The sequence below is a fragment of the Gasterosteus aculeatus genome, chromosome 11, assembly GCF_964276395.1.
Source record: "Gasterosteus aculeatus chromosome 11, fGasAcu3.hap1.1, whole genome shotgun sequence".
NCBI lineage: Eukaryota > Metazoa > Chordata > Actinopteri > Perciformes > Gasterosteidae > Gasterosteus > Gasterosteus aculeatus.
Genome location: NC_135699.1, coordinates 7,641,453 through 7,667,065, shown reverse-complemented (window position 1 = coordinate 7,667,065; position 25,613 = coordinate 7,641,453). Strand labels below are relative to the sequence as shown.

Genomic DNA, 25,613 nt, shown 5'->3' with positions numbered 1-25,613 from the left:
ATAATCATTTGAATTGAGATGAAACTAATCATAATAAATGAAGTCAATAGAACAGAAAGCAGTGCAATCCCTGCATTAGATGGAAATCCTGAGTGATTATGTGATTATCGTTTTCCGTTAGAGCTACTAGGATCCATCCCACAACACTAAGAACTAGAAAAAATCTAAACAAATTAAGATTTTTACATTTTCCCGCACAGTTTGACTAGTGATGTAGAGGCTAAACTCATCCCACATCCAATGCCGTTGGTACATATTTAACCTGTTATAAACAGAAGCACCGTACGGTTGTAACTCAACACACATTTATGTTTTGTTTATGGCCGATCTTGCATTTTTACTACATGGTTCTCTACTTTACCGCTGACAGTGACCCGGCAAAGAAAATCTGCGTCAGTCATGTCTTGGTGTCAGTGTCCGTTAAAACGTCCACACGGGGATTTTCCAGGATCTTTGTGTAGTCAACAAGGATGTGGAGGAGAAGACGAAACACCCCACCAACGGATCAATTAGTCAGAATATGTGATTTCTGTTGAGGGACACAGAGTTTAATCATCCACTGCAGCGCTGTACAACAATATTTACTATACTTCAGTTGGACAAAGGGTGGAAATCTGGCGGGACACACGGGCAGACAATGAGGCGCGGGAAACTAGATTTCCCCGTAGTGTTCCATCCCAAACACACACCTATTTATCTTAAGTTTTGGCCAAAAGCAAGCAAACGGCATCCATCTCAGTTCATGGTAAACAAAAGGAAAGGCGAAGAAAGATGGAGACGGAGGCAGCGAGGGGCCATTTCTTTGGCGTGTGTCTCTCCAGCGGGCAGAGGACAATGCAGAGCTGGCAAAGTCTGTGCCTCGTGCCAGAGGGAATAGAGTGCCACATGGTGCCCCTTATGAGCAGGGCCAGCCTGGAGGGGGGATGTCGGCCACAATGCATGTACGCGTGTGTGTCTGTCTGTGTCTGCCTTTGTGCACGCACGTGTAGGTACATGAGAACGCACGAGCCATCCACACGTAACCTAACAGTGTAGAGGCAGTTAAGATGCAGCTCGAAGTTTTGGGTGTAAAATATGTAGATTCATGAGCGCGTTAGAGGGTAAAGACGGGAGCGCGTGCATATATGCGAATGAGGGGGCGAGGGGGAGTTCAGAAAGGTGGGGCACAGGGTGTGTGTGTGTGTGTGTGTGTGTGTGTGTGTGTGTGTGTGTGTGTGTTTGTGTTTAGGGGGTGGGGGGAGTCCCAGTTCCCTTTTGCATCTTAAATTCCTCAACATCTGTTCAACCCTTCTCTGCAGCAGCGGGTTGTGATGTGTGTGTGTGGATGATTGTGTGTGGCCACGGGTGCATATGTGTGTGTGTGTGTGTGTTTGTGTCTGTCTGCATATGTGCATGCTCTGCTGAAGGTGCTGGTTGTTACCCGCACCTTAATTAGGAGGAGACAGAGACTCGTTTTCAACAATACTTCGCAGGTAATGTGAAGCACTCGCAGTGAATGCAGAAAGGAAAGAGAGCCGTTCACCTCCAAAAGCAACAACGTCCTCCATCCACCACGGACTGTGACCCAAATGACATCGCGTGTTCAAGGCCTTTATTCAAAAGCTTAATGCACATGTTAGGAATGTAAAAAAGTTGTACCCTGATCAAAACACGGTGTAAAGAATTCAATCAGTGGCTGACGCAGAGCCACCAAGTAGGTCAATCTAAACGGCTCAGAAGTGAGTCCTGGATGGCGTTAGTACGGCTGAGTGCATTTGGCGTAGTCGTGTGGCGCAGATTTGAAGAAGTCAGCACAGAGATGTGGGTTAGCATTAGCGTGCCGCGCGCACGCATGTATGTGGAATGACAAATCTTTTTTAAATGAAATATTTAAGGCCCGTGTGCCAACTCCTGAGCGAGAGCGACAGGGGCACAGACACATGCAGCACGGGGCGGCGTGCGTTCTAAAGTATTCCACAAATATAAAACATACTTTAGCGTGTACATTTTTTTAAAACACTACTCGACTACATTTTAGGGAGGAAAAAATGAAAATTACTCTGTAGATCAACATTTTAAATTAAATTAAATACAGCGTCCTTGTAGTCAGTTGAATGACCGATCTAAAAAATTAGATTACATCATTTTTATAACATTAGAAAATCAGTCATGATACATTTTCCTGAGAAGACATGTACTTTCAAACTATCAAGCTTTGAATGCATGGTTAGTAATGTGACTTGTACACAATCCCAAAGATTTTGACTTAAATAAATGTCTGTTGAGTCATTATTTCAGAAGAAGTTAACACAGTTGGGTGAGTATGGCTCACTAATAAGAGTATTACACTATTTATTACCCGGTAATAATGCTGCATTGCAGGTTTTTCCATTGCATGAAAACAAAAAATGGAATAAGACTCGGAACACTTCTTTTGTAGTAGAAAGAATCCAGACAGCTAAACTCTTCGGACAATTCCGTTGATTGAATCTCAAAGACACCAAAGAATTGCCACAAGACACGTTTATTATGTTTATGTAGAGTGGCATTACTTACAATGTTAGTCCTGGTTGATTTTAGAATTGTTGTTTAGGTGAAACAATGGAATTGCATTAAGAGTTTAGCAGTCCAGAGTTTGCTCATCGATTCATCACGTATAGGTTTTTAGAAACGATGCATAGTTCTGTGTGTGTGTGTGTGTGTGTGTGTGTGTGTGTGTTCACAGTGGAGAACAATTGAAATACAGCATATTTTTCCAGGAATGTTGGCCTCTAATCCCAAAAATGTGTATATGCTGCCAGACTTTTATCAGTGGTCCAAGATGTCAACTTCGTGTCAATCTTGAAAATCTTCAAGATTGACACGTTAGAGTGAAGAATGCAAACACTTTGTCTGTTGTATCTCTGTAACTATTCTGAAACTGGGACACATGAGGCGCAGAAACCGCACACTGTGACTTCTACGACAGACACTACTCATTCGGCACCCTGTGACCCCGTGCCAGTCTTATGCCACCTTGATGCCAAGCTTGCCAGACTTATGTCACATCGGAGCAAGCCCTTTGTCATCTGCTCACAGCACATATGCCAACCCGATGCCCTTCCCATGCCAACCTCATGCTACATCGGTGGCAATCCTGAAACCACAATATGCCAACGGAGGACCTCTGCATGGCCCAGACTGCACGTCCTTTGGCGGCGGCCACTGGGAGACGCTGTGTAGAAGCGGAAAAAAAGGTCAAAAGTCACCAGAGGCTTAGGGCTCAAAGACAAAGCTGCCGCTGTGGTTCTTCTTCGTTGGATGCAATTAGCAGCAAAATCCTTCTCCCGAACCCCACTTAAGCTCTAATCTCTGAGTCCGGAGGTCTCTTCCTGTCTGCCTGTCTACCAGCTTGTCTCCTACCTCACCTCTGTCTGTCTCTCTCCCTCCTGATGCCTGCTGGCACTTTGGGAGCAGTGCCCCTCCAATCCCCGTACCCCCCCCCCCCCCCCCCACTCCCCCACCTCCCCCCTACCTTCCTCCTCCTCCTCTGGATGCCAGCCGACGGCCCTCACAGTGTGGCACGCCATCTGCTGCCGTCCGCCCCGGCAACCCATCCACCCCTCGCCTCCCCTCCCCGCTAACTCTGCCCCCCCCCCACCCCTGCAGACAGCAGCTACCCACAATCCCCCTCTGCCTGAGCCGCGCGGCGGATAGAACAGGAGGCTTTCGCACAGATCACTTCACCCCCCGATGCCCCCGCCAGAAGTGTGTGTGTGTGTGTGTGTGTGTGTGTGTGTGTGTGTGTGTGTGTGTGTGTGTGTGTGTGTGTGGTGGAGGTGTAGGGGGCCTTGCAGGAAAAAGTATTCAAGTTCCATGTATAAATAAAAACACAGACACACAAATATGCACACTATTAAACACATTATACTGCTTTTCTGCTGAACGTGCATTCAAAGTGTTTTTCATCAATCATTATCTGTTAGAACAATATGCGTTACAGAGGAAGCAAAGTTCAAAATAGATGCAAAATGAGTGTTTCTTTGCTGAGGACAATTCAAAAAATTGATGTCATTCGCTGCAGTTTTCCTGAAAGAAGACATTTCTATCATTCACATTTGTTGTGGTTTTGGGGGTTGACCTTTTCTTCTGCATTTAACGCCTGACTGTGCAGTCAAAGGTATGTTTAAATAGTGTTCTCTGTGTCATAAATACACACACACACACACACACAAGACGCCCTGCTCCAGCGGCGGACCATAAAACCAAACACATGTTTAGGATCTGACGGTGGCAGAGCCGTCTGATTACCACTTATGAAAAGAGACAGAAATAAGATGAGGGACATCAAACTATAGCAGGGACGTAAGAGAGAGAGAGAGAGAGAGAGAGAGAGAGAGAGAGAGCAGCCCTACATTCATCTTGTGTGGGTATGGAGCCTCATGGCTGGCACTCTATCCATCAATGAGCGCAACATTAACTCTCTGGATCAGAACCAACATCTCTCTCCATCTCTCTTACCCTCCCCTCACTCTGCTAACTACACACACACACACACACACACACACACACACACACACACACACACACACACGCACACCATTAGTATTCCTCTGCCATCCATGACAAAAACCTCAACATCCACCTCTCTCTACCTTCCCCTCGCACACGCCAACATCCTGTTGTTTTCTGTAGTCTTCCCAAATTCTCCTCATTTGGCAATTTCAATAGATATTTGTATTTTCGGCAGCCGTTTTTCTCCTCCCTCTCTCCCTCCCTCCCCCCCTCTCTCTCTCTCTCCATCTTTGGACCCCCTCATCCCCTAAACAGCAAACCTCCTCAGCCCCTCTGATGTCGGCCCTGTCTCGATTCGCCTCCTCTTTTCTCCCCTCCACATCTCCTATCCGCTGAGCTGCCTGATCCGCTCCTCTCTTTGTCTCTCTCCCAGTTGGTGTTAATAATTTAACTAGTGAGCTGCTGCAGCGCTGGCTCCCATCCAAGCCTCAGATTGGCCGTGTCTGTCTATTTATGACACTGTGTGGCGGCGCACATGTGTGGGATGTGTAAGAGTGAGAAGAGGGCTGTGTTTGTCCCTGTGTGTGTGTGTGTGCGTGCGAGTGTTTGTGGGTAGATGTGTGAGTGTGTCCGTGTGTGAATGTGCATGTGTTTTGTAGCAAATTAGCGTCGAAAGCCAGAAGACTGGCACCTCAATTGAAGTTAGAGAGAGAAATGTGTGTTAGAAAACCTTAATTCTTCCCTCCGATTCCTCACCGTAAAACTGGATTGTCTCTTACTATTCACACAACATTGTTTTTCATAGACAACCACAATGACGTTAAGGTGTTATTACCTGAATCTCTCTATGTTTAGATTGGTCCGGCTGTCGAGTCTATGTTGAGTCTGATAGTTAGAGATATCCGTTAGGGTTGATTTTCAATGAGAGTAGCCAGAGAACTTTTTTGAATTTGTGCAGCTCTCTCCTTCAAAATGACAAAATTTAAATATTTCTTTTACAATCTGAGTTCCTCTTAGGCGGCAAGATAGCAAGTGTTCTCCATGTGTGTTCGCCAGATTCCTCCCACAGTCCAAAGAGATGCAGGTTTGGTAAATCGGTGACTCTAAAACTGCCTGTAGGTGTACGACTGGGAGAGAGAATGTTTGTCTGTGTCCATGTCGACTGACTGGACAGCTTGTACCCGGTCGATGGTGGCCGGGATCGACTTCGGCACCTCTGCTGCCCTCTAAGGATTAGCGGCGTAGAGGATGACTGAGTTCTGCTTGTGTTATAATGGGATGTAAATTGTATTCTTATATCTACGCTCTCAATCCAACCGGACAGGGAAAGTGGTTAAGATGGATTTAAAAATGAAAAAGAACCTTCTTGGTCAGCTGAAATCTTTATTTTCAAACGCAGCGGTCAGATTGAGGATAGAATGTGAGTAGAGAGAAGGTTGAAATCTCAAATCTCGGTGGAAGAGCAGAGAAGAAGTGACCTCTGGGAACAAATACAGTTTTCCACATAGAAATAGGAAAAATCAAGTGTATACTGCGCTACGGACATTGTAGTGTCTTGTATTCCTTGAGGAAACCGATGAATGCTATACAAATATTTTTTTGACTGACAAGAATAAGTATTTTTGGCAATCACTGCAGTTCTATCGAGACCCACCGCGATGATCTCACTCCTCCAAAATCCATTCCTGCACATTACCTGGAAACACTGGAAACACACCACCGATTCCCTTGATCTGAAAAAAAAAAGGAAAAAAGAAGAGGTGACAGTTCTGAAGCAAGTATGTGACACTGTGTGAATCTCGATGCCACCTCCCACACGTCTCACCCTCCCACAATTATGCCCACAAGAGATCTCTGCTGGGTGGAATCAGTGCAAACAGCTCACGACATTCATTTATTCATCCCCGGTATCATCAATCATCCTTCAAACCAGCAGTCAACCTTTTTAAACATCACTTATGTTACCAAATAATGAACACATTTCATGACAGTTATTTCAGGGCTTTTTTTTTCATTTAACTTGTAAGGATGTGAACCCCAAGGACGAGAATCTGTCCTCGCCTTATTCATTTTCTATTGTAGGAGTCCAATTATGGAACAACGCTAAAGCAAATGTAGAAATGTATGAGTCATTTTTTGCTTTTAGAAGTTTATAAAGCTATTTTTGAATGAATTGTGTATTGATACGTATGTATATGTATGTATATGCATGTATGCACCTATGTGTAAATGTGCTATGATGTGTGCATATATATATTTTTTCTTTCTTATTCTTTTATATCAAATTTTCTTGAGGGTGGCTTTATTTTGTAAGAATTTAGGACAGAGAATATATAAGCATTATGCTTCTGCCTACACCTTTGCAGACGTAATTTATATTTGTTTGTACACGCTTTACATATTGTATTGCATGTAAAACACCACTACTGCTACGTTGCTCGATAGGATTGTTTTTCTTGCACCAACTAATCCGTCAAAATATCTGTTCACTTGCAAAGCTGGTGCGGCGAATCCATCGGTGGATGCGCCGTCGAGGCCTTCGCATGGATTCATAGTAAACAGACATATGCGAGGCCGCCCACCGCTCCACCTTATCTACATCTGATACCTCATAAGGGCCCTTCACACTTAAAAAAAACATAAACACACCTCGAATGGCTGCAACCTGCACTGTCATTAATTTCAGAGACGGAGGGAGGTCAGCGTACCAGACGGTGTTCATGTGTCTGTGTGCGAGCTTGCATGACAGTAGATGTGTTTGTCTGTGTGTGTGCTCACATGTATGTGAGTGTGCATGTCATTTGGATAGGGAAACATGCGTGTCTGCGCAGGCACACACGCGTGCGCGCGCACCGGTTGACAGGTGGCTGCGGTAAAGAGGTGGTCCCTGAGCTGGTCTGACTGTCTCTGGCTGAGAGAGAGAGGAATAAAAAGCTCACAGCAGCTGTCGCCCTAATTCCTCTAACACGGTGCTTGTGCTCTGATTAGAAAACAGATCTGGCCTCTAATTTACTCCTGACACCGACTAATGCTCTATATCTCAATTGCTTCGCCCCCCCCCCCGCTCGCCACTGTCCTGCCGGGCTGGACGCACACACCTGGTGACTCCGAGGGCCGCGAGATGTGCAGGTTCAACAAAACTGCAACGGATTGTAATGGAAGACGTGTTGTCCTCATCCGGCGTGACCTTTTAACCTTTTACAGATTACATCCAGAATCAGATCATCTTCAGTGGCTTGAGCAGACGAAATTTGTAAATACACAAACCGTTTTTGCTTTCTGGCATAATCAGCTTGATCTTTGTTTGAAATTATGATCATTTAAGACTACACCAAAGCTGCAACACAGACATCAGAAAGTCTGTGTCGATTTATTAGACATTCTATTCATCAACAGCAGATGATTTCAACCCCAGATGAATAAGAATCGCAGCGCACAGGACTAGACGTGAAATAGTTGCATACAGAACATTTAAAGAGAGAGAAGGAGAAAATGGAAAGTTCAGTGCCGCCAGCTTTGATGACGCGCCGGCCGAGTGTCTGGGTGCCGTGACCGGGTTGGCCCAGCAGGGGGCAGAGGTGTGATGCCGGGAGTGGGAGGTGGCAGCTCAGTGTCACACTGCACACCGGGTGTCACCTCACCAGACTGGGGAGTTGAGGGAGGGGGGAGGAGGAGGGAGTGGGAGCGATGGAGAGAGGAGGAGAGGGATCCATCTTGATCTGTTTGTTCTTGTTCTCTTACCCCTGTGAGGACTTGCGTTTTGGACCTTGACAACACTTTGAATGGTCCTAACGCTTTGAAGTGTGTTTAGGTCCTTCTCTGGCGATGCATGATGGGAGGTCCCGGTGAAGCTGTACCTGATGATGTAAGTGATATCAAACCTGAACCACATGAAAGACTCGCTTATTGGCTGTGAGTTTGTTTCTCTGTGGGGTTTGTAGGAGCTCACTAGGCCCGGTTCCTTTGTGTAAGTGGCTGCACGAGTGTGTGTGCGTGTGTGTGTGTGTGTGTGTTTGTGAAATCCTTTTTATTTCCTCTTTCTTCTCTCTGTCCAATGAATCTGTCTCCAGGGACTCACTTGGCATCCCTCCCTTCTTTCAATTCTCGCTCCGCAAACTGCTGCTGTCTGAACACAAGCTGGCAGCACAAACATGCAGACAAGCGCACGCACGCACACACGCACACACACACGCACGTACACGTATTCTTAGTTTCACAAATGCATCACCCTCATTTCCTCAAATAGGCAATGAAAGACACCCACACAGTGGCCCCAGGTCCAGTTTAAATGCAACACACACGTTTATCTTCCACATCACTATCATGTGAAGTATTGGAGAGGAGCTCGCAAAGGCAAACAAGGGACTTCAATGACACAATACAAGTAGAATTAGAAGAGGTAAACACAAATGCACCCTGGGTGATGAAAGACAGCCTCTCAGGAAATAGAGCCTGACTTTTCATCGCTCCCCGAGAGACACACAGAGATCTCTGCTTCTCAGAATACAAACACAGTGTTAAAGAAAAAACACACACAAACACACAATGAGCCCTTAAAACGTGAACAGGAATCAAGGAAGTAAAATGAAACGAACGATCTATTTGTTTATTTAGATCCCTACTAGATGCTCCTTTAGTTTAGGTGCAATGAGACAACTGTCGGCGGTGCTCGTCGCACGCATGCAAGTTCTCCAGCAACACATGCAAACACTGACAGGCAGATGAGCTCAACTTCAAAAGCTGGAAAATAAATAAATTACAGACTGAGAGTCTGATGGGGATGAATAAATAACAAGAGGAGAGAGAGACGAAAACAGGAAGGAGAGACGGAGGGTGCAGCAGTAAGAGAGGAAGCATAGAGGGAGATGCAGTGATTTCAAGAAAAGGGCTGGAGGTGCAAGCAGGGAGAGAGAGTCACACACACACACACACACACACACACACACACGCACACACTTCTTATCTTGTTAAAGTTGAACTGGCATGCAGTGATTGGAAAGGAGTGCCAGAGATAGATATCTGTGAGCAGTTGTGCGTGTTTCGCAGGGAAATGCTTTGCAAAACACAACGTGAGGCCAGGCGACTTCCTTGTCTTTTGAGTCTCTTACACTGTCTTTTTTTTATTATTTGGAGAAGGGTGTGAGTGTGAATGCAAATATGCAAATGAAACGGTTATTATTGCATTGCTCATCAAGCAGCGCGGAGCAGACATTAATAGGCTGATGAATATGCATGTGAATTTGTTAATTAAGTTAATTATTCTGCTGAAAATGCATTCGTCTTCCAAGGACATCTTCCCCAGGATTCCAACCCGCTCCGCTCATTAGTCATGCGATATTTTCCACTGGGCACGGGGACAAGAGGTAGGAATGGGAGGGGCAGGAGGGGCCACCGGGGTTGATATGTACACAATATGAGGGCATCATGGGATTCAAGTCCACTTAAGACCAGCAGCGGTAGACACAGAAAGCCATAAAGCGGCATAATGGCGCCTAATCGTCCGTCGGCTCTTCAAAAACTGAAGGGTCAGAGAAAGAGACAAAGATATGAACCCCTGGTACAGCACGGCGTACACGCTGGTAGTGGCCAGACGTGCGCTGCATCTTGGTTTTTCTCTTTCCTCTCCAGTAATTCCCCCTCTTCGCTGCTTTTCCTCTAATTGCTTATTAAAACCCTCTTAAATGAACTTTTTGTGCCAACTTTCCAACACATTAATTAATTGTTGTAGCCAATTAAGTGTCGCTGCGCAAATGAGCTTCAGCGCAAATGGTCCTGCAGGGCCCGTCTCCCCCCACTCACCCCCTCCTCCACCCACATCCCCCTCCCTTTACACCATCACCACCCGCCTCCTTTTCCACCAACCTGGCTCACTGCTTTCCCAGCAGCCCCTCTGCCCTTAAAGCGGCAGCACACACACACACACACACACACGCACACACACACACACACACACAGAGACACAATGATCTTGCATGGCTCATGAGGCTCTTTGAATGTAATCGTTAATGAGACCTCGGAAAAGTACTTTGGTTCGCAGAAGTGCAGCATCACGCAGAGAGAGGGATGTTTTTCCTTTTAAGCCTTTTCACCCCTAATATAGATTATTGATGCAACGCTTGCTGCTATAGGTAGAATTCATACCATAGCAGTGAATGTGATTCAGGGTTATTAGGAGTTTTATGACCTGGCACCAGTGACTTTACATAAATACTAAACAAACATCTGTATCATTTGGCTCGTCCGAAAGCCTCCTAAAAAGAATTTTGTTGGTCGCACTGCTGCTGAGTGATAAAGAAATAACGAGCGCGTGTGACAGCAGTTTCTCACAAAACTATAAACTGAGTAGAAATGGAGATGGCGTTATAGTGTCTATAAAGCATGCTGTAGCAGCACTAAATCATATATCACTGCTGGGATGAAGTCAATGGATTTTTTTCGATACATCACATGAATAAAGCGTCATAAACAAAAACGAGTGACATTAAATTCAGTTTGATTGAAGACAAAAAAAGAGGATTTGATGAAGACAGCAAAAATTGCTCACTCCCCAAGTTCCATTGCTAATTACACGTTTTTTCTGTTGACCATTCGAAAATTCTCTGTCATTATGCTTTATATTTACGCTGTTGTTAGCGGACCACTCTGTGTGTGTGTGTGTGTGTGTGTGTGTGTGTGTGTGTGTGTCTTAGATGTGGGACTGTGGGAGTCCCTTCCTCCCCTCACTGAGTTTACTCATAGTCACTGATCAAACAGCCTCAGTCATCAAACTCGTAGCAGAGACGACAGTGGCCCAGATTTACACTGCCCCCCCCCCCCCCCACACACACACACACACACATTCGGTGAGTAGTACAATGCCGCTTCTATACAGCACTGTAATACTTTTTTTTTTTTTACAGTAGTATGCTGTCGTAATTTACAGTTGGCACAGGTAAAATAACAGCATAATGCCACTTCTTTACAACGCTACACGGTCATATTTTTATAGTATGTCATTTTCGATAGGTATGCTGTAGAACTACAGTAGAATACAGGAAATGTGGGAGACAGTAGACTACTGTAAATTAACGGGAAAATTAGTTATAGTGTTGTTTTAAAGAGCCAGATTCATATTACATTTACGAGTAAACATGATTAAAAGAAAGTGAATTTATAGAGCTCCTCAGCCGCAGATTTAGAGTTTTGTTTTGTCTGGAAAGCCTGCATCAGTGGTATCTCACACTGTGCACTTTGGGACGGCAACTTGAGTTAATGAATCACAATCTAAGGCTGTGAAGTTGAGGGTCAATCCAGCCAAAAGGCTTAGAAATTATTGTTGATTGTGTAAAATATTAATTGCATTGCTTTTTTCTCCACAGTCAGGGTTTCAACTCCTTTGCTGTCCATCAGCCTCGCCGTCTCCATCACAAAAGGGAATTTTCTTTAATTAAAATGTAGCACCAGGTCAGACAAACCGTTGTTTTAGATTTGATTTTTAAATCGTTTGTTGTTGCAATCTGATGATCAAGAAGCCTCGTTTAAGATCATTTCAGCTTAAAAGAGCATCCGACAAGTCCCTGCAAGGTTAAATCTGGCTTTCTACAACAAATGAACCAACAAGGATCCACCTTCCAAAATGCTCTGTACTCAGTCGGGGGCTGATGAGTGATGCGAGAGCCGGGTTCTTGGTTTGACACATGTTCAAAACGGAGCTGCTATCCGTTCAAGGTTGACGGATTTCGCACAGTGGACGACTGCTTAAAGTGAAACGTGTCGTGGATCCAATATTCCTGCTCCAGCTATCAGCCTGCACCGGGAAAACAGAGAAAACTGGACCAAGATGCAATACGAAAAAAGACAAGCGCCTCAACAACCTTTTGAATAAATCGACCCAAATGGACAGTCAGTCAATTCACTGTCTGTCTGGAAGTCCTCCAGAACGTGGCTGAGAGTGAAGCGACGGCGTCCAAAATGGAGGCTCCTTCCTGAATGGCGCCGGCAGCCCCGTCTCTATTATGTCGCTCACGTGCTTCATTTCCTACATTTATGGGCATTCCCCATAAGGTGCCTTTCTGATTGATGGCACCGCCTCGTGCCCCTCCCTCTCCTCGCTCCTGATTTATTCGTCCATCGTCTCTGTGACTTGGCACTGGCGTTGCCCACTTACTTCTCCCGTGGAAGATCCCTGCGGGCACATTCACCATTATTTGAAGTCCCGGTGGGCGAAAGCATCAGACGGAAACATACACACACGCACGCACACGGCACCATCTCATCCCACTCACACTGGGCCTGCGCTAGGGGGCAGGTGAGCCTCCTACTGCCTCCGCTCTGAAAGGATCTCTCACTCAGAGGGCTCAGCTGCTTGGTGGGCCAGAGGGGTAAGCGGCGGCTCTGTAGGCCTGCCAAGTGACGAACTGGTCTGGGTGTGCGTGAAGCCAATTCTAACACAAAAAGACACACACACACACACACACACACACACACACACACACACACACACACACACACACACACACACACACACACACACCTAGTCTTGCATGAACCTTGCAGGCCTCTCTATGCAAACCTGCAGTTTATGATCCATGTCTGCCCGTCAGGGTCTTTATGGAGAGATCAACCCAGCTTGTAACGGAATAAACACGGGTATAAGATTGACACGAAAGGGAGGATTGCAGTCACTGTCTGACGGGTCAATCTCATACGTTTACACTGCCTTTTTATGTGAAAACAAACTACACTTCAACTGCCACACGTATGGATATGGATTTAAATAAACACGGGACTACCTGCAAACTCGATTAGCGATAACCAACAAAACAAGCACCTCATTCAGATTATGAACAGTGGGTTCTTACATTGTGTTTTACCCTTGTCTTGTCATGTGACCTTTACGATCAATGACATGTTCCTGGTAAAAAAAAAAGCCCAACAGGAGTTGCCAGATCGTAAGATGAATGAGAATCATCAGAACTCTGGTGCATGACTGCTGCAGATATCAGCGGCGCTGTACGAGTGAGGGGTTACCATCTAGTGGCCACTTCAGAGAAAACATTCACACCAGGAGACACCGTTCAACTGGTCGCATTACTTCCTTTAATAAACTCAACCGAGAAAAACACATATTACAAAATATTATTTTTTTTCCTTCTTTTTTACAGACACACCAAACCATTTCCTCCAGCATTCCCTTCTCCAAAGCAAAACAAACATACAAAAAAACCATGGACCAATTTTTTTATTTTAAGCGTGAATAATTTTCTTTATGTAGAAAATAACCACCAAAAAAGGAGAAAAAGAAAAAAGAAGCTTTTGTTGCACATGTTGGCAGGTAGGCGGTGGCATTTTAGAAAGGGCTTTCACAGCCCACCAGGTAGCCAAAACAAGGGTTGCTCTCTGTGGGTACATGTTTCTAGGGTTGTATATCTCAACTAGCAGAATAGCTTGAGTATTATGGAGCAGTTTGTGGTTAAATCCATATTAGAGACAGGAAAGAAGTACTGCAGGTTTATGCGTTTTGCTGTATGCTAAAGGAAAACCTTCACGCGGCGACAACACGATCAGTTGTTGATAACAGACAGAAGAAAACATGGAGTAGTCTTTGTGTGAAAAAAACTAAACAAAAAATAATACAGTCCTGCAGATGTGCACTGTTGTAAGCATCATCCAAAGCAGAAACTCAACCCACGCTCCCCCCGATAGGACGACATCCTTTAGGGGTCACTAAGGAGGCACAAGGCTGAAAACAGCAGCGCTGGCCGGCATGTGCGGCACAAGGGGAAACTCGTGTAGCTCCAGTGGTCCGTCTCAAATACCCATTCACAGTAGTTTAGCTTCCATCACAGTCACACCCCCCCCCCCCTATATCAGAGTGGACGCCCAGCCCAACCTCCGAAAACAGACGTCAGAAGCAGTCACTGCAAGAGGACGTGACAATCATTTGTTTGGGGGAAGAAAAAACAAGATCACAGCTGCTTTCTACGTTGAGTGTCAGCTGCACGGCACTCAGTTTGGAAGCTAAATTTCATTCAAGTCAGGATCTTCAGTGAACAGGGAAAGGATTGCAGTGGGCAACGGTCACTTTGTGGATTTTTTTCGGATCAAGCCCAGGTCCAAACACTCCCTCCAATGCAGCGGCTTTGCTCCCGGTGGTGATCGGGACCCGGCGAGGCCCTGCAGCTCTTTCCTTAAGACATTCATTTTCATAATCTTTGATTCAACTTTAGCTACCTGCTCATGCGTCCAGTGTCCCATCTGCACTCTTCCTCTGCGTGCCGGGAACAACGCAGCCGCCTCGGTGCACCTCGGGGGGTCAGCGGGCGGCTCCGTGAGAAAAGCGCAGGTCCTGGTCCTTGGGGAACTGTGCTGCAGCGGTAGGAGCAGCGGTCCCCAGTCCCGCTGGGGCGTCGGCTGCAGGTTTGGGGTCAGCAACCCGGGGTGGAGGAGGGGGCGGGGCATCCCCCGCCGGAGACGGGTCATCGCCGGGCTCGGGGTTCCCGGCTTCTTCAGAGTCCTGCTGAGAGATGAGCTGGAGCAAGGCAGCCGCCATGGCGGGGCTGATGTCCGGCCTGGGACGGGCCTCTCGCCCCAGGGGGAGAGCTGACGGAGGAGGCCCGGGTGGAGAGGGGGGACGCTGCTCAGCAGATGGAGGCACCTGGTTGACCCCAAGCGCTTTGCTCTTTGATGTCGTACCATCTGACGGGGCCAAACGGGACAGAGGACACAACGTTAGGCATCAAAGCATAGCAATTTTTAATGTGCACCATCTATACGACTACCCCAAACGTCATTTGTCCTCTTCTGTTCTGATCTGCACTCACAGAAAATAGCAATGCATTTGTTATGAAAGGGCCTGACAGTTGAAATTCCTACCTTCTCCACAAGAGGGAGAGCACGGCACTTTAAATGTCTCACCACATTTTAGAAGTGCATCTTAGAACTATGAGGGAAAACTTATCGGCCAGTACTGCTGCAATAAAGTTAACATATGGAGCAAAAGATAAAACTACGATGACCTGAAAGTCGGCCTTCGAAAAAAAAAAGAAGAAAAACATACAGGCATGCTCCTAATCAGATATATTAAATCTAAACATTGAAAATGAAACTGTTTGACATTGAACCGTTTCACTATATGGAATGAAACTATATTGCATAAAATTTATGCAAGAGAGATTCAGACGTTTTTGCTTTTCCTCCCACCAACAACTTTCAGTAAAGGGAAAATGTGGTCACTAGATGAGAACATCAGGAGGGGCACGTACAGCTGGATGAACAGGAAGGGTGACTTATGTAGAGGAAACACAATAACAAAACCAGGTTGTCTCATTCCTTTCTATAGCAGTGCTTCCCAGGAGAAATGAGCAGAAGAAAACAGGACCGTTACCTTTCCAGTGTCAGCAGCACAGCCAATAGTTTTATTCAACTTGCTAATGCCATTTTGAATTAATATCAGTGTCCGAATGAACAGTTTAAAAACAAAAAAAAGTGTGACCAACCAAAGTTAAAAGAAACACATGCAGGTGAGGTCTAAAGACTCAAAACATTTATTTTCACTTGATAATTTATTAGACTTTCTTCATAAAAAGGCTGACATTACAGACTGTTTAAAGCAACATCGCCTCATGTGAAGAATCCATGACACTTGCTTTATGATGAAAATGAAGTGAGAACATGAGTGGAGAGTTCAGAGGAAAGATACAGAAACAAAGTCCGTGAGAAAGAAACAAGGAAGTGGGAGAAATGTGGAAGGAACAGTACAGTGTGAACCTTCCCGTTGACTAAAATGAATAAAACTAAACTTTCTCCTGGTTTATTGAGTACACCAGTGAGAGATAACCGTGTTACCTGGTTACCAGGGTCACATGACGACAAACGCTGGGGGGACATTTTGCGAGGCACTGCATTTTTCAACACGGAAGGTGGTTAAACGGGACTGTGGCGAGCGTGTGGCGGATGTCAAGGGTAATGGAAAGGGTGGGGGATGCATGATAGGACTAATGACCCAATTCATTTGGTTAATTCATCACTGTTGATTTCATCAGGAAGTCTAAATTTGATAAGAGTACACAGGAATCTGAAATAACAACTCAGGTGGCTTCTATCTGTTCTGTCTGCCCTGCTCTCTTCATTCTCGCTGTTCCCAGTGATTTTCGACTGACCTTGGTGCCCCCCCCCCCACACTTTCCACCCTCTAGAGACTAAACCCGGACTTGCCCTTGCGATCAGAAGTAGAGGCAGACGAACCGCGCATTAGTGCCTCTTCTGATTGGACGCCATTGCTCTCGTCGCCTTGCTCCTCGGCCTGTGGCTTTATGATGTGGCCCAGAATGAGAGCCAGAAGGCCGGCCTGGTCTTCCTGGCTGAGTGCCGGGTCTCCGGATGTCGGCGAGAGTTCCCGGGGTTCGGGAGGTGGCTCTGGGGGCTGGGACCTGGCAGCGGGCTGGGCCCGGTCCTCTGGCGCCCCCTGGGGGTCAGAGGGATTGCTGAGGGCAGACAGCGACTGGCTGAGTGTCTCTGGTTTGGAGAGGTTAAGAAGCTGAGCCACCTGGGGCAGGCTGAGGTCCGTCTGTCCCTGGAGGAGGTTCAGCAGCACCGCCAGCTCCGTCTGGTTCAACTGCTCTGCAGCAACCCCCAGTCCTGAACGCATCCACAAGAACAACCAATCAGACTATGAAAAAGCATCAGATAAATATCTCCTTCAGAGACATTTTATTCTGAATAAGTGCAAAGAGTATATCAGCATACCAGCCTCAACCTCTGTCAACAGGGTATCAAATAAGTGTCGTATTAGGACCAGTGTTTCCCCAAGGTCTCCTAGGCGGCAGTTACCTGACAACTCACTCTCCAAGTTAGCGGCAGGGGGCGGCTTTTCCGGCGGTGGGGCTCCAGCCGGGCTGGCTTGAGGCCGGCTGTTTTCTCCGCTGGAGGTCCCGGTCGCATCCTTGCGGGGCACTTTGGGCACAGGCACATCTTCGGGCACCCCGCTCTGACGGGCGCGGCGTCTCTTCTTACTCCACAGCTCGTGGCAGTCCTGGTGGTGCGGGAGACTGTAGACAGTTGATAGGTTATTACACCCCAAATAAGATTTATAAACAACAAAAAGCATTCAGCTCTCACAATTTGTTAAAAAAAGATGCATGTTTATATATATATATATATATTGAATAGAACATAAGTAAAAGGGGTAAGCGGAGGCCATTGGGCTACTGACTCTGGCGGCGGCATCTTGCTGGGCTCAACGTTACTCAGGAAGTCACTGTTGAGCGCGTGCTCTGATGAGCAGCGCCGTGCGGGGTCGAGGGTCAGCATTCGGTCCAGCAAGTCCAGGGCAGGAGTCGGTAGACTGCGCAAAAGGAAGAAAAAAGGTTTTTCAACTGTAGAAAGAGACACTGGCTGACCTCAGCTGCGCGGGGGGGGGGGGGGGGGGGGGGAGACAACTCAGCATTGCTACGTACAAGGCAAACTCCTCCCGCAGCCGCCGTCTGTACTGCTTTTTGGGTTTCATGGTGTTGAAGAGGGGAAGTTTAATGACGTCAGGCCAGGCTGCAGGACAGGGGCTCCCGCACAGACGGCTGTGGGGGAAGGACACAACGGTCAGCGATGATGAAACAAAGATATCGGGGTGTAGCGGTGGCAGCATTACTGGAGGTGCTTTATGCTCAGGAGGGGGTGACCGACCTGATGAGCTCCAGCTGAAGAAGCTCCTGGTTGGCCTGGAAGATGGGCTTCTTTGTGAAGAGCTCTCCCAGAATACACCTGTCATGACAAAGAATGAGCAGAAGTAGTATCAAAGTATATACAACCACTCACCAAACTTAGTTTAAAAAAAACTGTCTTCGTCAGACAGGATGAGTGGGATTGTGTAAATAAATCTTACTACATTTGGCTTTTTAAGATACCTTTTGTGTTTCCCTCAAACTCTAGCAATCATAGTTCAAGAAGATTGCTAGAGACAAAGAGTGAACAAGTAGTATAGAAATGTATTCCCGGGGCAACGTTTTTCTTTCTTCATACTGCTTAAAAGATGTTTTGTTAAATGGTCCTCTACTTTATAATCAAGTTAACATTTGACAGCAGAATGAAAAGAATCAAGCATCTCACTCCTGAGGGAGCTCCATTTGTGTCTCAGTGGTAAACGGTGCTTCGGGATTAAAAAGTTACTCAGTGTGCTGCAAACACGTAGTCTAGTTTACACGGCAGAAAGAAAATACTCATTTGTTATTAAGTGTGAATGGATGATGTTCTACTCACCCACAGCTCCATACATCAATGGCTGGAGAGTATCTCTCCTCTCCCAGCAGGAGCTCAGGGGGCCGATACCATAGTGTGATTACTTTATTAGTGTACGGCCGACTGAGGGGGGGAGAAGGGGGGAGGATGAGACTCTGCCTTTTCATACAGCATGTGTGCAATCAATTGCCATCGAGACATCTAATTCAGTGTTGGGGAAAAAGCCTTGGACGTCTTACCTTTCCTCTGAACTGTAAAGCCGAGCCAAACCAAAGTCAGCCAGTTTGATCTGCCCTCTGTGCGGAGAAAAGGAGAGGGATCAGCGGCAACAAAACCAGGAAGAAACACTGACAGTAACTGACCCCGAGACACTAAATACAACTCTGCCTCTTTAACTAGTTTGCATCTAAACAAAATCAGGACGCTTTCTTTTCATAGAAATATAAAAAGAATATAGAATTTTCTTCTCTTCTAATTCAGGTTAAATAATAAATACATGCTGCTTTTTTAAAAAAGGTCAACACATAATTAGAGCGAGTGTTTAAACGAAAAAATAAATGACAGCGAACAAATGTCCCAACTGAATGGATCCATTTTTCATCCATTGAGCTACTTTCTCTTCGCCTCTTGGCTATCGGAGCTGTAATTTGAAGCCCGAGTTAGAAGCAAAGCAGTTGCCTTTGTTGCTTCGCACACACCTCTTGCATTCCAATCATTGTTAGCATGTGACTGCTTTTGGTCTTTGAGTTTACAATTGTTACAGAGTACAGCTGCATTTGAACCCTCTGCAGGATCACTTCAGAGCTACTGTTGTGGATGTTGATGGTGCTGCTGCTCCATTATAGCGGATATTGTTTAAGTCAGTTTTACAGAAGGGGTTCAGAGGTTAGTTAAATTAACACATGCTCATAAAAGGTAGCATGGAAAATCACCTGAAAAGGTCCTTACTGCTAATCAAGTAAATGCTAGCAGCTACGGCAGATGAAGCGCAACCAAAGGTCTAAACAACGGACACTTTAATACTTCACTCCTTCTGCTTTTCCTCACCTGTTGTTGAGCAGTATATTGGAGCACTTAATGTCTCTGTGCAGGAAGTTGTTCTTGTGGCAGTAGTCCAGACCCTCCATCAGCTGGCGCATAAAGCTGCGGACATGCTCATGGGAGAACTGGACCAGGCCAGACTCCAGGAGGCCCATCAGGTCGTGGTCCATGTACTCAAACACCAGGTAAAAAGCACCTAAATACGGAGTAAAGATGTATTTAGAAACCAGAAACACAAAACATACTCAACCCTAAAAGTGTCAAGAATCGAAGGTGTAAAAGGTTTGCTATTGTCCTTTCATCAGCGCATATCTTTTAACCTCACTTTAAATGTGTTCCGCATCTAGTGAGAAGGCTCGACAGTGAGCTGAAACGCTGTTCTAAGTGCACAGCCAGCTGCAGCACCGCGTCATGTTCCTTTCTTAAGGTGTAAACCAGCACTGCTTCATGTGAGATGAAACTCCAAAGAAGGGCTACTATTGTGAATCCTCACTACGTTAACTTATTGTGCTACCGGACCCACTGCTGTAATTATATTCAGATTTCCTGAAGATGTGATACACATCATGAAATTAACAATATCTGTTTACTAGGGTCTGATACATTGTGATTAAAAGTTGATTTGATTCCTGATTTGATACTTTTAAACTGCATATGAATTGAAATATTTGAGTCTAAATGTCAATTCAAAATATGAATGTGAATAATAGACAGTAACATACAAGGTAGGGATTTACATGGCAAAGGAATAAGTAGTAATTTGTCATTTGGTCACGGTTTTGAATTAAACAAGTCTATGTTTTAATTTTGACACGGATCGTAGCAACGCGTCTTAGCAGTTCCTGCCGGTCACAGCGGTTGACTCGCACTGTCATGTTTTAAATATATAATCCTCTTACCTTTGTCCTTTTTAAAGTCAAGTGCATCCTGCTTGTCGGTGACGATCTCCTTCATGTTTACAACACTACGGTGCTTGAGCTGCCGCAGGATCTTGATCTCTCTAATGGCTGTGATGGGGAAACCCTCCTTTTCGTTGTCCAAACGCACTTTCTTCAAAGCCACTAATTCACCTGTCACGTTAAAAAAATTAATGAAATAAATACATTTTTAGATTTGAACACACGAGTACGAGGGCGACGCGTGTCCTGGTGATGTTCACTTACCTGTGTCTTTGTCCTTAGCCTTGTACACTTGGCCGTAGGTGCCTTCTCCTATGATGCCGATGATATCAAATTTATCTACACAGCGTTTTCCCCAGTCGCTCTGGGTATGTTTGCGCTCACCATATCGCGGGCAGCAAATCCTGAAAAACAAGAAAAAAACACTCAGATTTGACTTAACGTGGAAATTGAAGAGTAAGATTGGGAGTGGGTGAGTGAGTCACGGACTTTGGTCTCTTCTTAAGGACTGCCTGGGGTAGCGGTGGCGCCTGCTGGGTGGGGAACTGTGGGGGTGAGGAGTCACCTCCAGGAAGGGTGGGGGGTAAAGGAAGGTCGATGAGTGACGGTCGGCTCCGGACCTCCTTCTCCTTCCTGGATGGCCTCTGAGGGGGGGTGGACTTCTTTGGACTGATGATGCAAAACACAAAAGTTTAGAGAAAAACAGATATCCAATGTGCTGAGCACGCCCTCATGTGTATACGCCACCACTGACCTTTTCACCCAGCTGACCATTTTATTGTAAAACTACCGTGTGTGGGCGGAGAAAGTTGTGGGCATCTAAGAGTACGCAAAGTGCTAAACTAAAAGTGTGTATGGCCGCTCCATGGTGATGGAGAGAAGCAGGCGGGTCAGTCACTTTCATGTGTGACTTAGAACACAAATAACACTACTTAATAAACTAGCCTCTAAAGTGAGGTTGTGAAATGTTTTACTCTACATTAGGGATGACAATGATGGAATGAATACTTTATTACAAGAGCACAGATGAGATGAATGTGCATTCAGTCCAGTGCTGTAAATTAACTTCTTATGTCCTCCTGCACCTGAGGCTGCTGTAAGACATTACGTTGGTATGTGTCCCTGTTAGGGGGAACTCACCTGTCCTGAGTGTTTCCCAGCAGTGCAGGCGGTAAAGGCAGGAGAGGAAGAGTCGACGTCTTGTGGAACGGGATCTGCCGGAGAGGGCTGCGCATGGGAACCGAAGCCGGCGGTGCGACATGGGGGGCGGTTGACGGTGTAGGAGGCTGGATACTCGTTTCTGCCTGAGGGGGAAGTGGTGGAACCTGCGTGGCTGGGGCGGGTGGCACAGGAGGAGAGGGCTGAGGCGGGGCCGTAGAGGAGGCGGACGAGGAAGGTAGCGGCACAGCGACCGGATCCTCACCGCCGGGAGCATCCTGGGGTAACGGCACAGGCGGTGGGGGCAGAGGTTCTGCTGCTGTCGAGTCTCTTTCTGGCGGTGGAGCTGCAGCTTTAGTGGGCCTTGACGACGACGAGGAGCCGGCACACTTGCGCGCCGCTGCTGGCGGAAGAGGGGACGCCCCGCCACTAGCACGGGCAGCCGCCTCGGCAGCCTGCCGTTCCTTCTTCCTGCGGCTCAGCTCCGCTCCCAGGCTGGAGTTAAGTGGCAGGCGGGAGGAGGGAGGGGAGCGGCTCGCTGGTCGGCTGCTGTGGGAGCCGGCCCCCGCTGCAACGGAGGAACTATGCCTCTTGCCACGGGACCGAGAGGAGGAGCGACGAGAAGACGAGTAGTGCACAGGGGAACGACTCCTGGAGCGGCCAGAGCGCCTAAATTAAAAAAATGAATTGTTGACATCTCTGTGTAGATGAAGAATAGCATGCATTCTGTTGATAGAACGGGTAGTAAACTGGCTATTATGAGATCTTTTGATATAGAATACATATAGAAATAGACAAAAGATTCTTTCCAAAACCAAGTGACTTAGTTTCAAAACTGTGATAGCGCCTTCTCCTTGTGTAATGAGCTATTTAACATTTGCTTTGACTATTTCAGTCGCTGTTAACCATAAAATACATTCAAAGGCTTTTCAGGTATCCTTGATTCTATAAATACAAATTAAAATCTGTGCATGTTGTATACAAATTTTAACTCGTAGTGTAGGTATACTAAAACCAAAACGTGGACATGACAAATGGCTTTTTAGGAAGTGGAACTATTGCATTAAACACTAACATGACTGATCCTTATTTATAAAACAATGTAAGTGTGTTCCCAGCTTTTAAAGCTGCCTTTGAAGGAAAACAGCGGCTAAAATCTACTGTCAGTCAGTCTGATGAGTGCAGTAAAGCCCTTAAACCAAAGCTCTAAAATAAAATAAATAAACGCAATACATCCTAACATTTGCCTGTCATGACACAATGACCATCCTTTCATTTTGTCACCATCAGGCTTTTATCAACGTCCTTAGGGGCGTACAAGCTGAACCCCCCTCTGTTGGCTGGAGAAGGCCTCTGCGAGTAAGAACCGGTCCCACTGACTTCTGTCAATGAGCAGCATCGTGGATCGGAAATGCGTGTGTCCGCGTACACTACCACACCATTACCCCCCCCCCCCCACGAACGCCTGGCCGCCTGTACTCACCGTGACACGGGGCTGGTGCTGGAGGACCGGCGGGCGCCATAGGGGCTGTTGGAGCGCCTCCTCGAGTAGGGGCTGCTGTCCCTCTCGTAGCTGGAGGACCGGTGTCTGCTGCCGTAGGGGCTGTCCGACCTCTGCCTGCTGCGGCGGGACATGTCCCCGTACGGACAGGGGCTCTGCTGGGCCACCCTCCGCCTGGAGTAGCCGTCGTCCCCCTGCTGCCCATACCCGCCGCCCTGTGGACTCTCGCTGCCGGCCCCTCTTCTGGGACTGGGCGAGAGCGCCGAGCCGGTGCCCTTCCGGCGGGGGCTCCCCCTGGCCGCAGCCTTGCCCTTGGGGCTGGACTTGTGGCTCTTGGAGGACTTGCGGTGGCTCCTGTCGGCTCGGTTCCTCTGGGAGGAGCCGCGGCCGTCCTCCGCGCGGCCCTCCCGCCGCTGTTGCTTGTCTTTGCGAGACTTGCCCGAGCGGCTGCTCTCCTTGCTGCGAGATGAGGATGCGGAGGAGGTGGTGCTGCCCACGCTCGCCACAGGCTGCACCTGGGTAGAGAGCATCAGCTCCCCCCGTTTAGAGTCGCCCTCGGGCTGGACCTGGCGTTTGGACGAGGGGCCCGAGGACGCGGCCTTCTCCTTGCTCTTCCCGGCACTCCCCTTCTCGCGATCTTTGCTGTTCTTTTTCTTGTACCCACGTTCTCCATTTCCAGAGTCTCTAACTGTGCTGGGGTCCTTGGCTTTTTTCCGGTAGTGTCTGTGGCCCGTGTCCTCGCTACCGTCGGCCTCTATGTCTACGTCATCCCCGTCGTAGTCTGGCGACGGCTCCAGTCGGTCCACTCCCCCCCTCTCCGAAGGCCTCGACGGCGGGTCTGAAAAAGTGTCCGAGTCGGAGCTGATATCGTCGTACTCCACCAGAGGCTTCACCGTGTGGACGCCAGGTGGCGCCGCATCGCCGAGGGTATAATCTTCGGGTACTGGCGCCGCCGAGAACCCGCGACTATGTTTGGTTGATTTGTGCCGTTTGCGTTTGGAAGAGGACATCGAAGATTTCGACTGCACCTTACCCTCCTTGCTCGTCTTGTCGGCCGCAGAGGCGCGAGTCGAGGCCTGGGTCTGGTGCAGCACACCGCTAGATTCCGGCTTCCTCTTGGTCCCATGGTGTCGGTCCGACCCAGGCATCCCTCACGTCCGGCGTCGGTACCTCGGCTGCAACTGGGCCTCGGTGGTCCAGGCAATTCATTCACAAGGGGGGGAGAGTAGAGCGCCTCCAAACCCACAACAGAAACGTTAAGTTACTAAGCAGAGGGAGAAAGAAAATATAAACACACCAAGGCCGCTCGCGTCCAGTCCTCCTCAACGCCGATTCATTCCATCGGGATAGCCAACGCAGTCCGACTAAGCAGAACGATACCACGGGTTTCCAGCACTGCAGAGCACGCAGATTGAATTAGTCAGTGGATGAAAAAGATCCCAGGCGAACATCGGAGCACTATGCTGTCGTCTCAGTCCTTAATTTAGCTAGCACTGCTAGCTAATGCTCGACGGCTAGCGAGCCGACTCGTGAAAAAGAAAAAGTCCTTTTGTGAAAGGTGTCCTTGTCCAGTGCCAAGTTAAGTTAAGGTGCTTTTATTCCACAGAATTACGACCTTAGCAGTCAGAAACTAAGTGAATGCCTTCATTAAAGACGCTCGTTTCTCGAACAAAATGAAAACTTGACCCGGTTTACATGTTCCCTTTAATATAAGTTTTATCTCCTATAAAGTCAATATTGATTAGAAATCATAGTATTGTCGTGTGCAGTAGATGTTCCAGTTTATTATTAATGGCTCTGGGAGTCAACCAGGCCTATATTTAGGGCGATGCTAGTGGATTTAATATCATCCACAGCCCTATCTGAAGGAGACTACAAACGCCATTGTGGCTCCTGTGACTAGCAACTTCGCACAGCGGAATGAACCGGAAACAGGAACGCTGTCGATCTCGGTAGTATCTTAGCAACGGCCTATCACAACACATGGCCCGCCCACTGTACTCGTGGTCGTGCGCCAGCAACGGGAAATATAAAAAGAAAAAGGAACAACATTCCGGTATTACAGGATTGTTGTATGAAATATTACAACACGCGGCACTGTATTCCCGGGGAATGGAAGTATAAGGATCGTGGTGGCTTTTAAATTTCTAACATGGCAAAGCTAGATTACCGACAGGCATAACGAGCAACCGTCCTGGGGCCCTGACAGCTCCAAGCTTCTGTGTCACATATTTATTTACGTGATCGTTTTTTTAGGGATATTGTTCGAGTGCAAATAAACTAAATGCAATCAGTAACGAATATTAATGTGAGAAGGTTCACAATAACCC

General features: G+C 47.1%; 1 protein-coding gene across 2 annotated transcripts; it reads right to left on the bottom strand.

Moving 5' to 3' along the window:
* Positions 1-13,528: 13,528 nt before the first annotated feature.
* cdk12 (cyclin dependent kinase 12) lies at positions 13,529-25,340 on the bottom strand. 2 transcript variants are annotated; one of them, XM_040191996.2, is made up of 14 exons: positions 23,266-25,340; positions 21,765-22,451; positions 21,114-21,293; positions 20,889-21,028; positions 20,625-20,795; positions 19,732-19,921; positions 18,924-18,980; positions 18,706-18,807; positions 18,133-18,210; positions 17,910-18,026; positions 17,666-17,797; positions 17,284-17,501; positions 16,669-17,091; positions 13,529-15,150 (listed from the first exon to the last, which is right to left on the bottom strand). In XM_040191996.2, exons 1-14 carry the CDS (start codon positions 24,429-24,431, stop codon positions 14,768-14,770), a joined length of 4,044 nt encoding a protein of 1,347 aa, XP_040047930.2. In that variant the 5' UTR covers positions 24,432-25,340; the 3' UTR covers positions 13,529-14,767. The 2 variants fall into 2 exon arrangements, with proteins under 2 accessions (XP_040047930.2, XP_077939687.1); XM_078083561.1 differs by having other exon boundaries at positions 16,699-17,091.
* Between the last annotated feature and the right edge of the window lie 273 nt (positions 25,341-25,613).

What these genes read in the sequence shown, in the direction of transcription:
- cdk12 (XM_040191996.2), bottom strand. Translation starts at nt 24,431, where the DNA reads ATGCCTGGGTCGGACCGACACCATGGGACCAAGAGGAAGCCGGAATCT. An exon ending in TGACTTTAAAAAGGACAAAG is followed by an intron (nt 19,922 to 20,624) that starts GTAAGAGGATTA and finishes CTCCGTATTTAG; the next exon opens with GTGCTTTTTACCTGGTGTTT. An exon ending in CTCTACTTCTGATCGCAAGG is followed by an intron (nt 15,151 to 16,668) that starts GCAAGTCCGGGT and finishes TGGCCCCGTCAG; the next exon opens with ATGGTACGACATCAAAGAGC.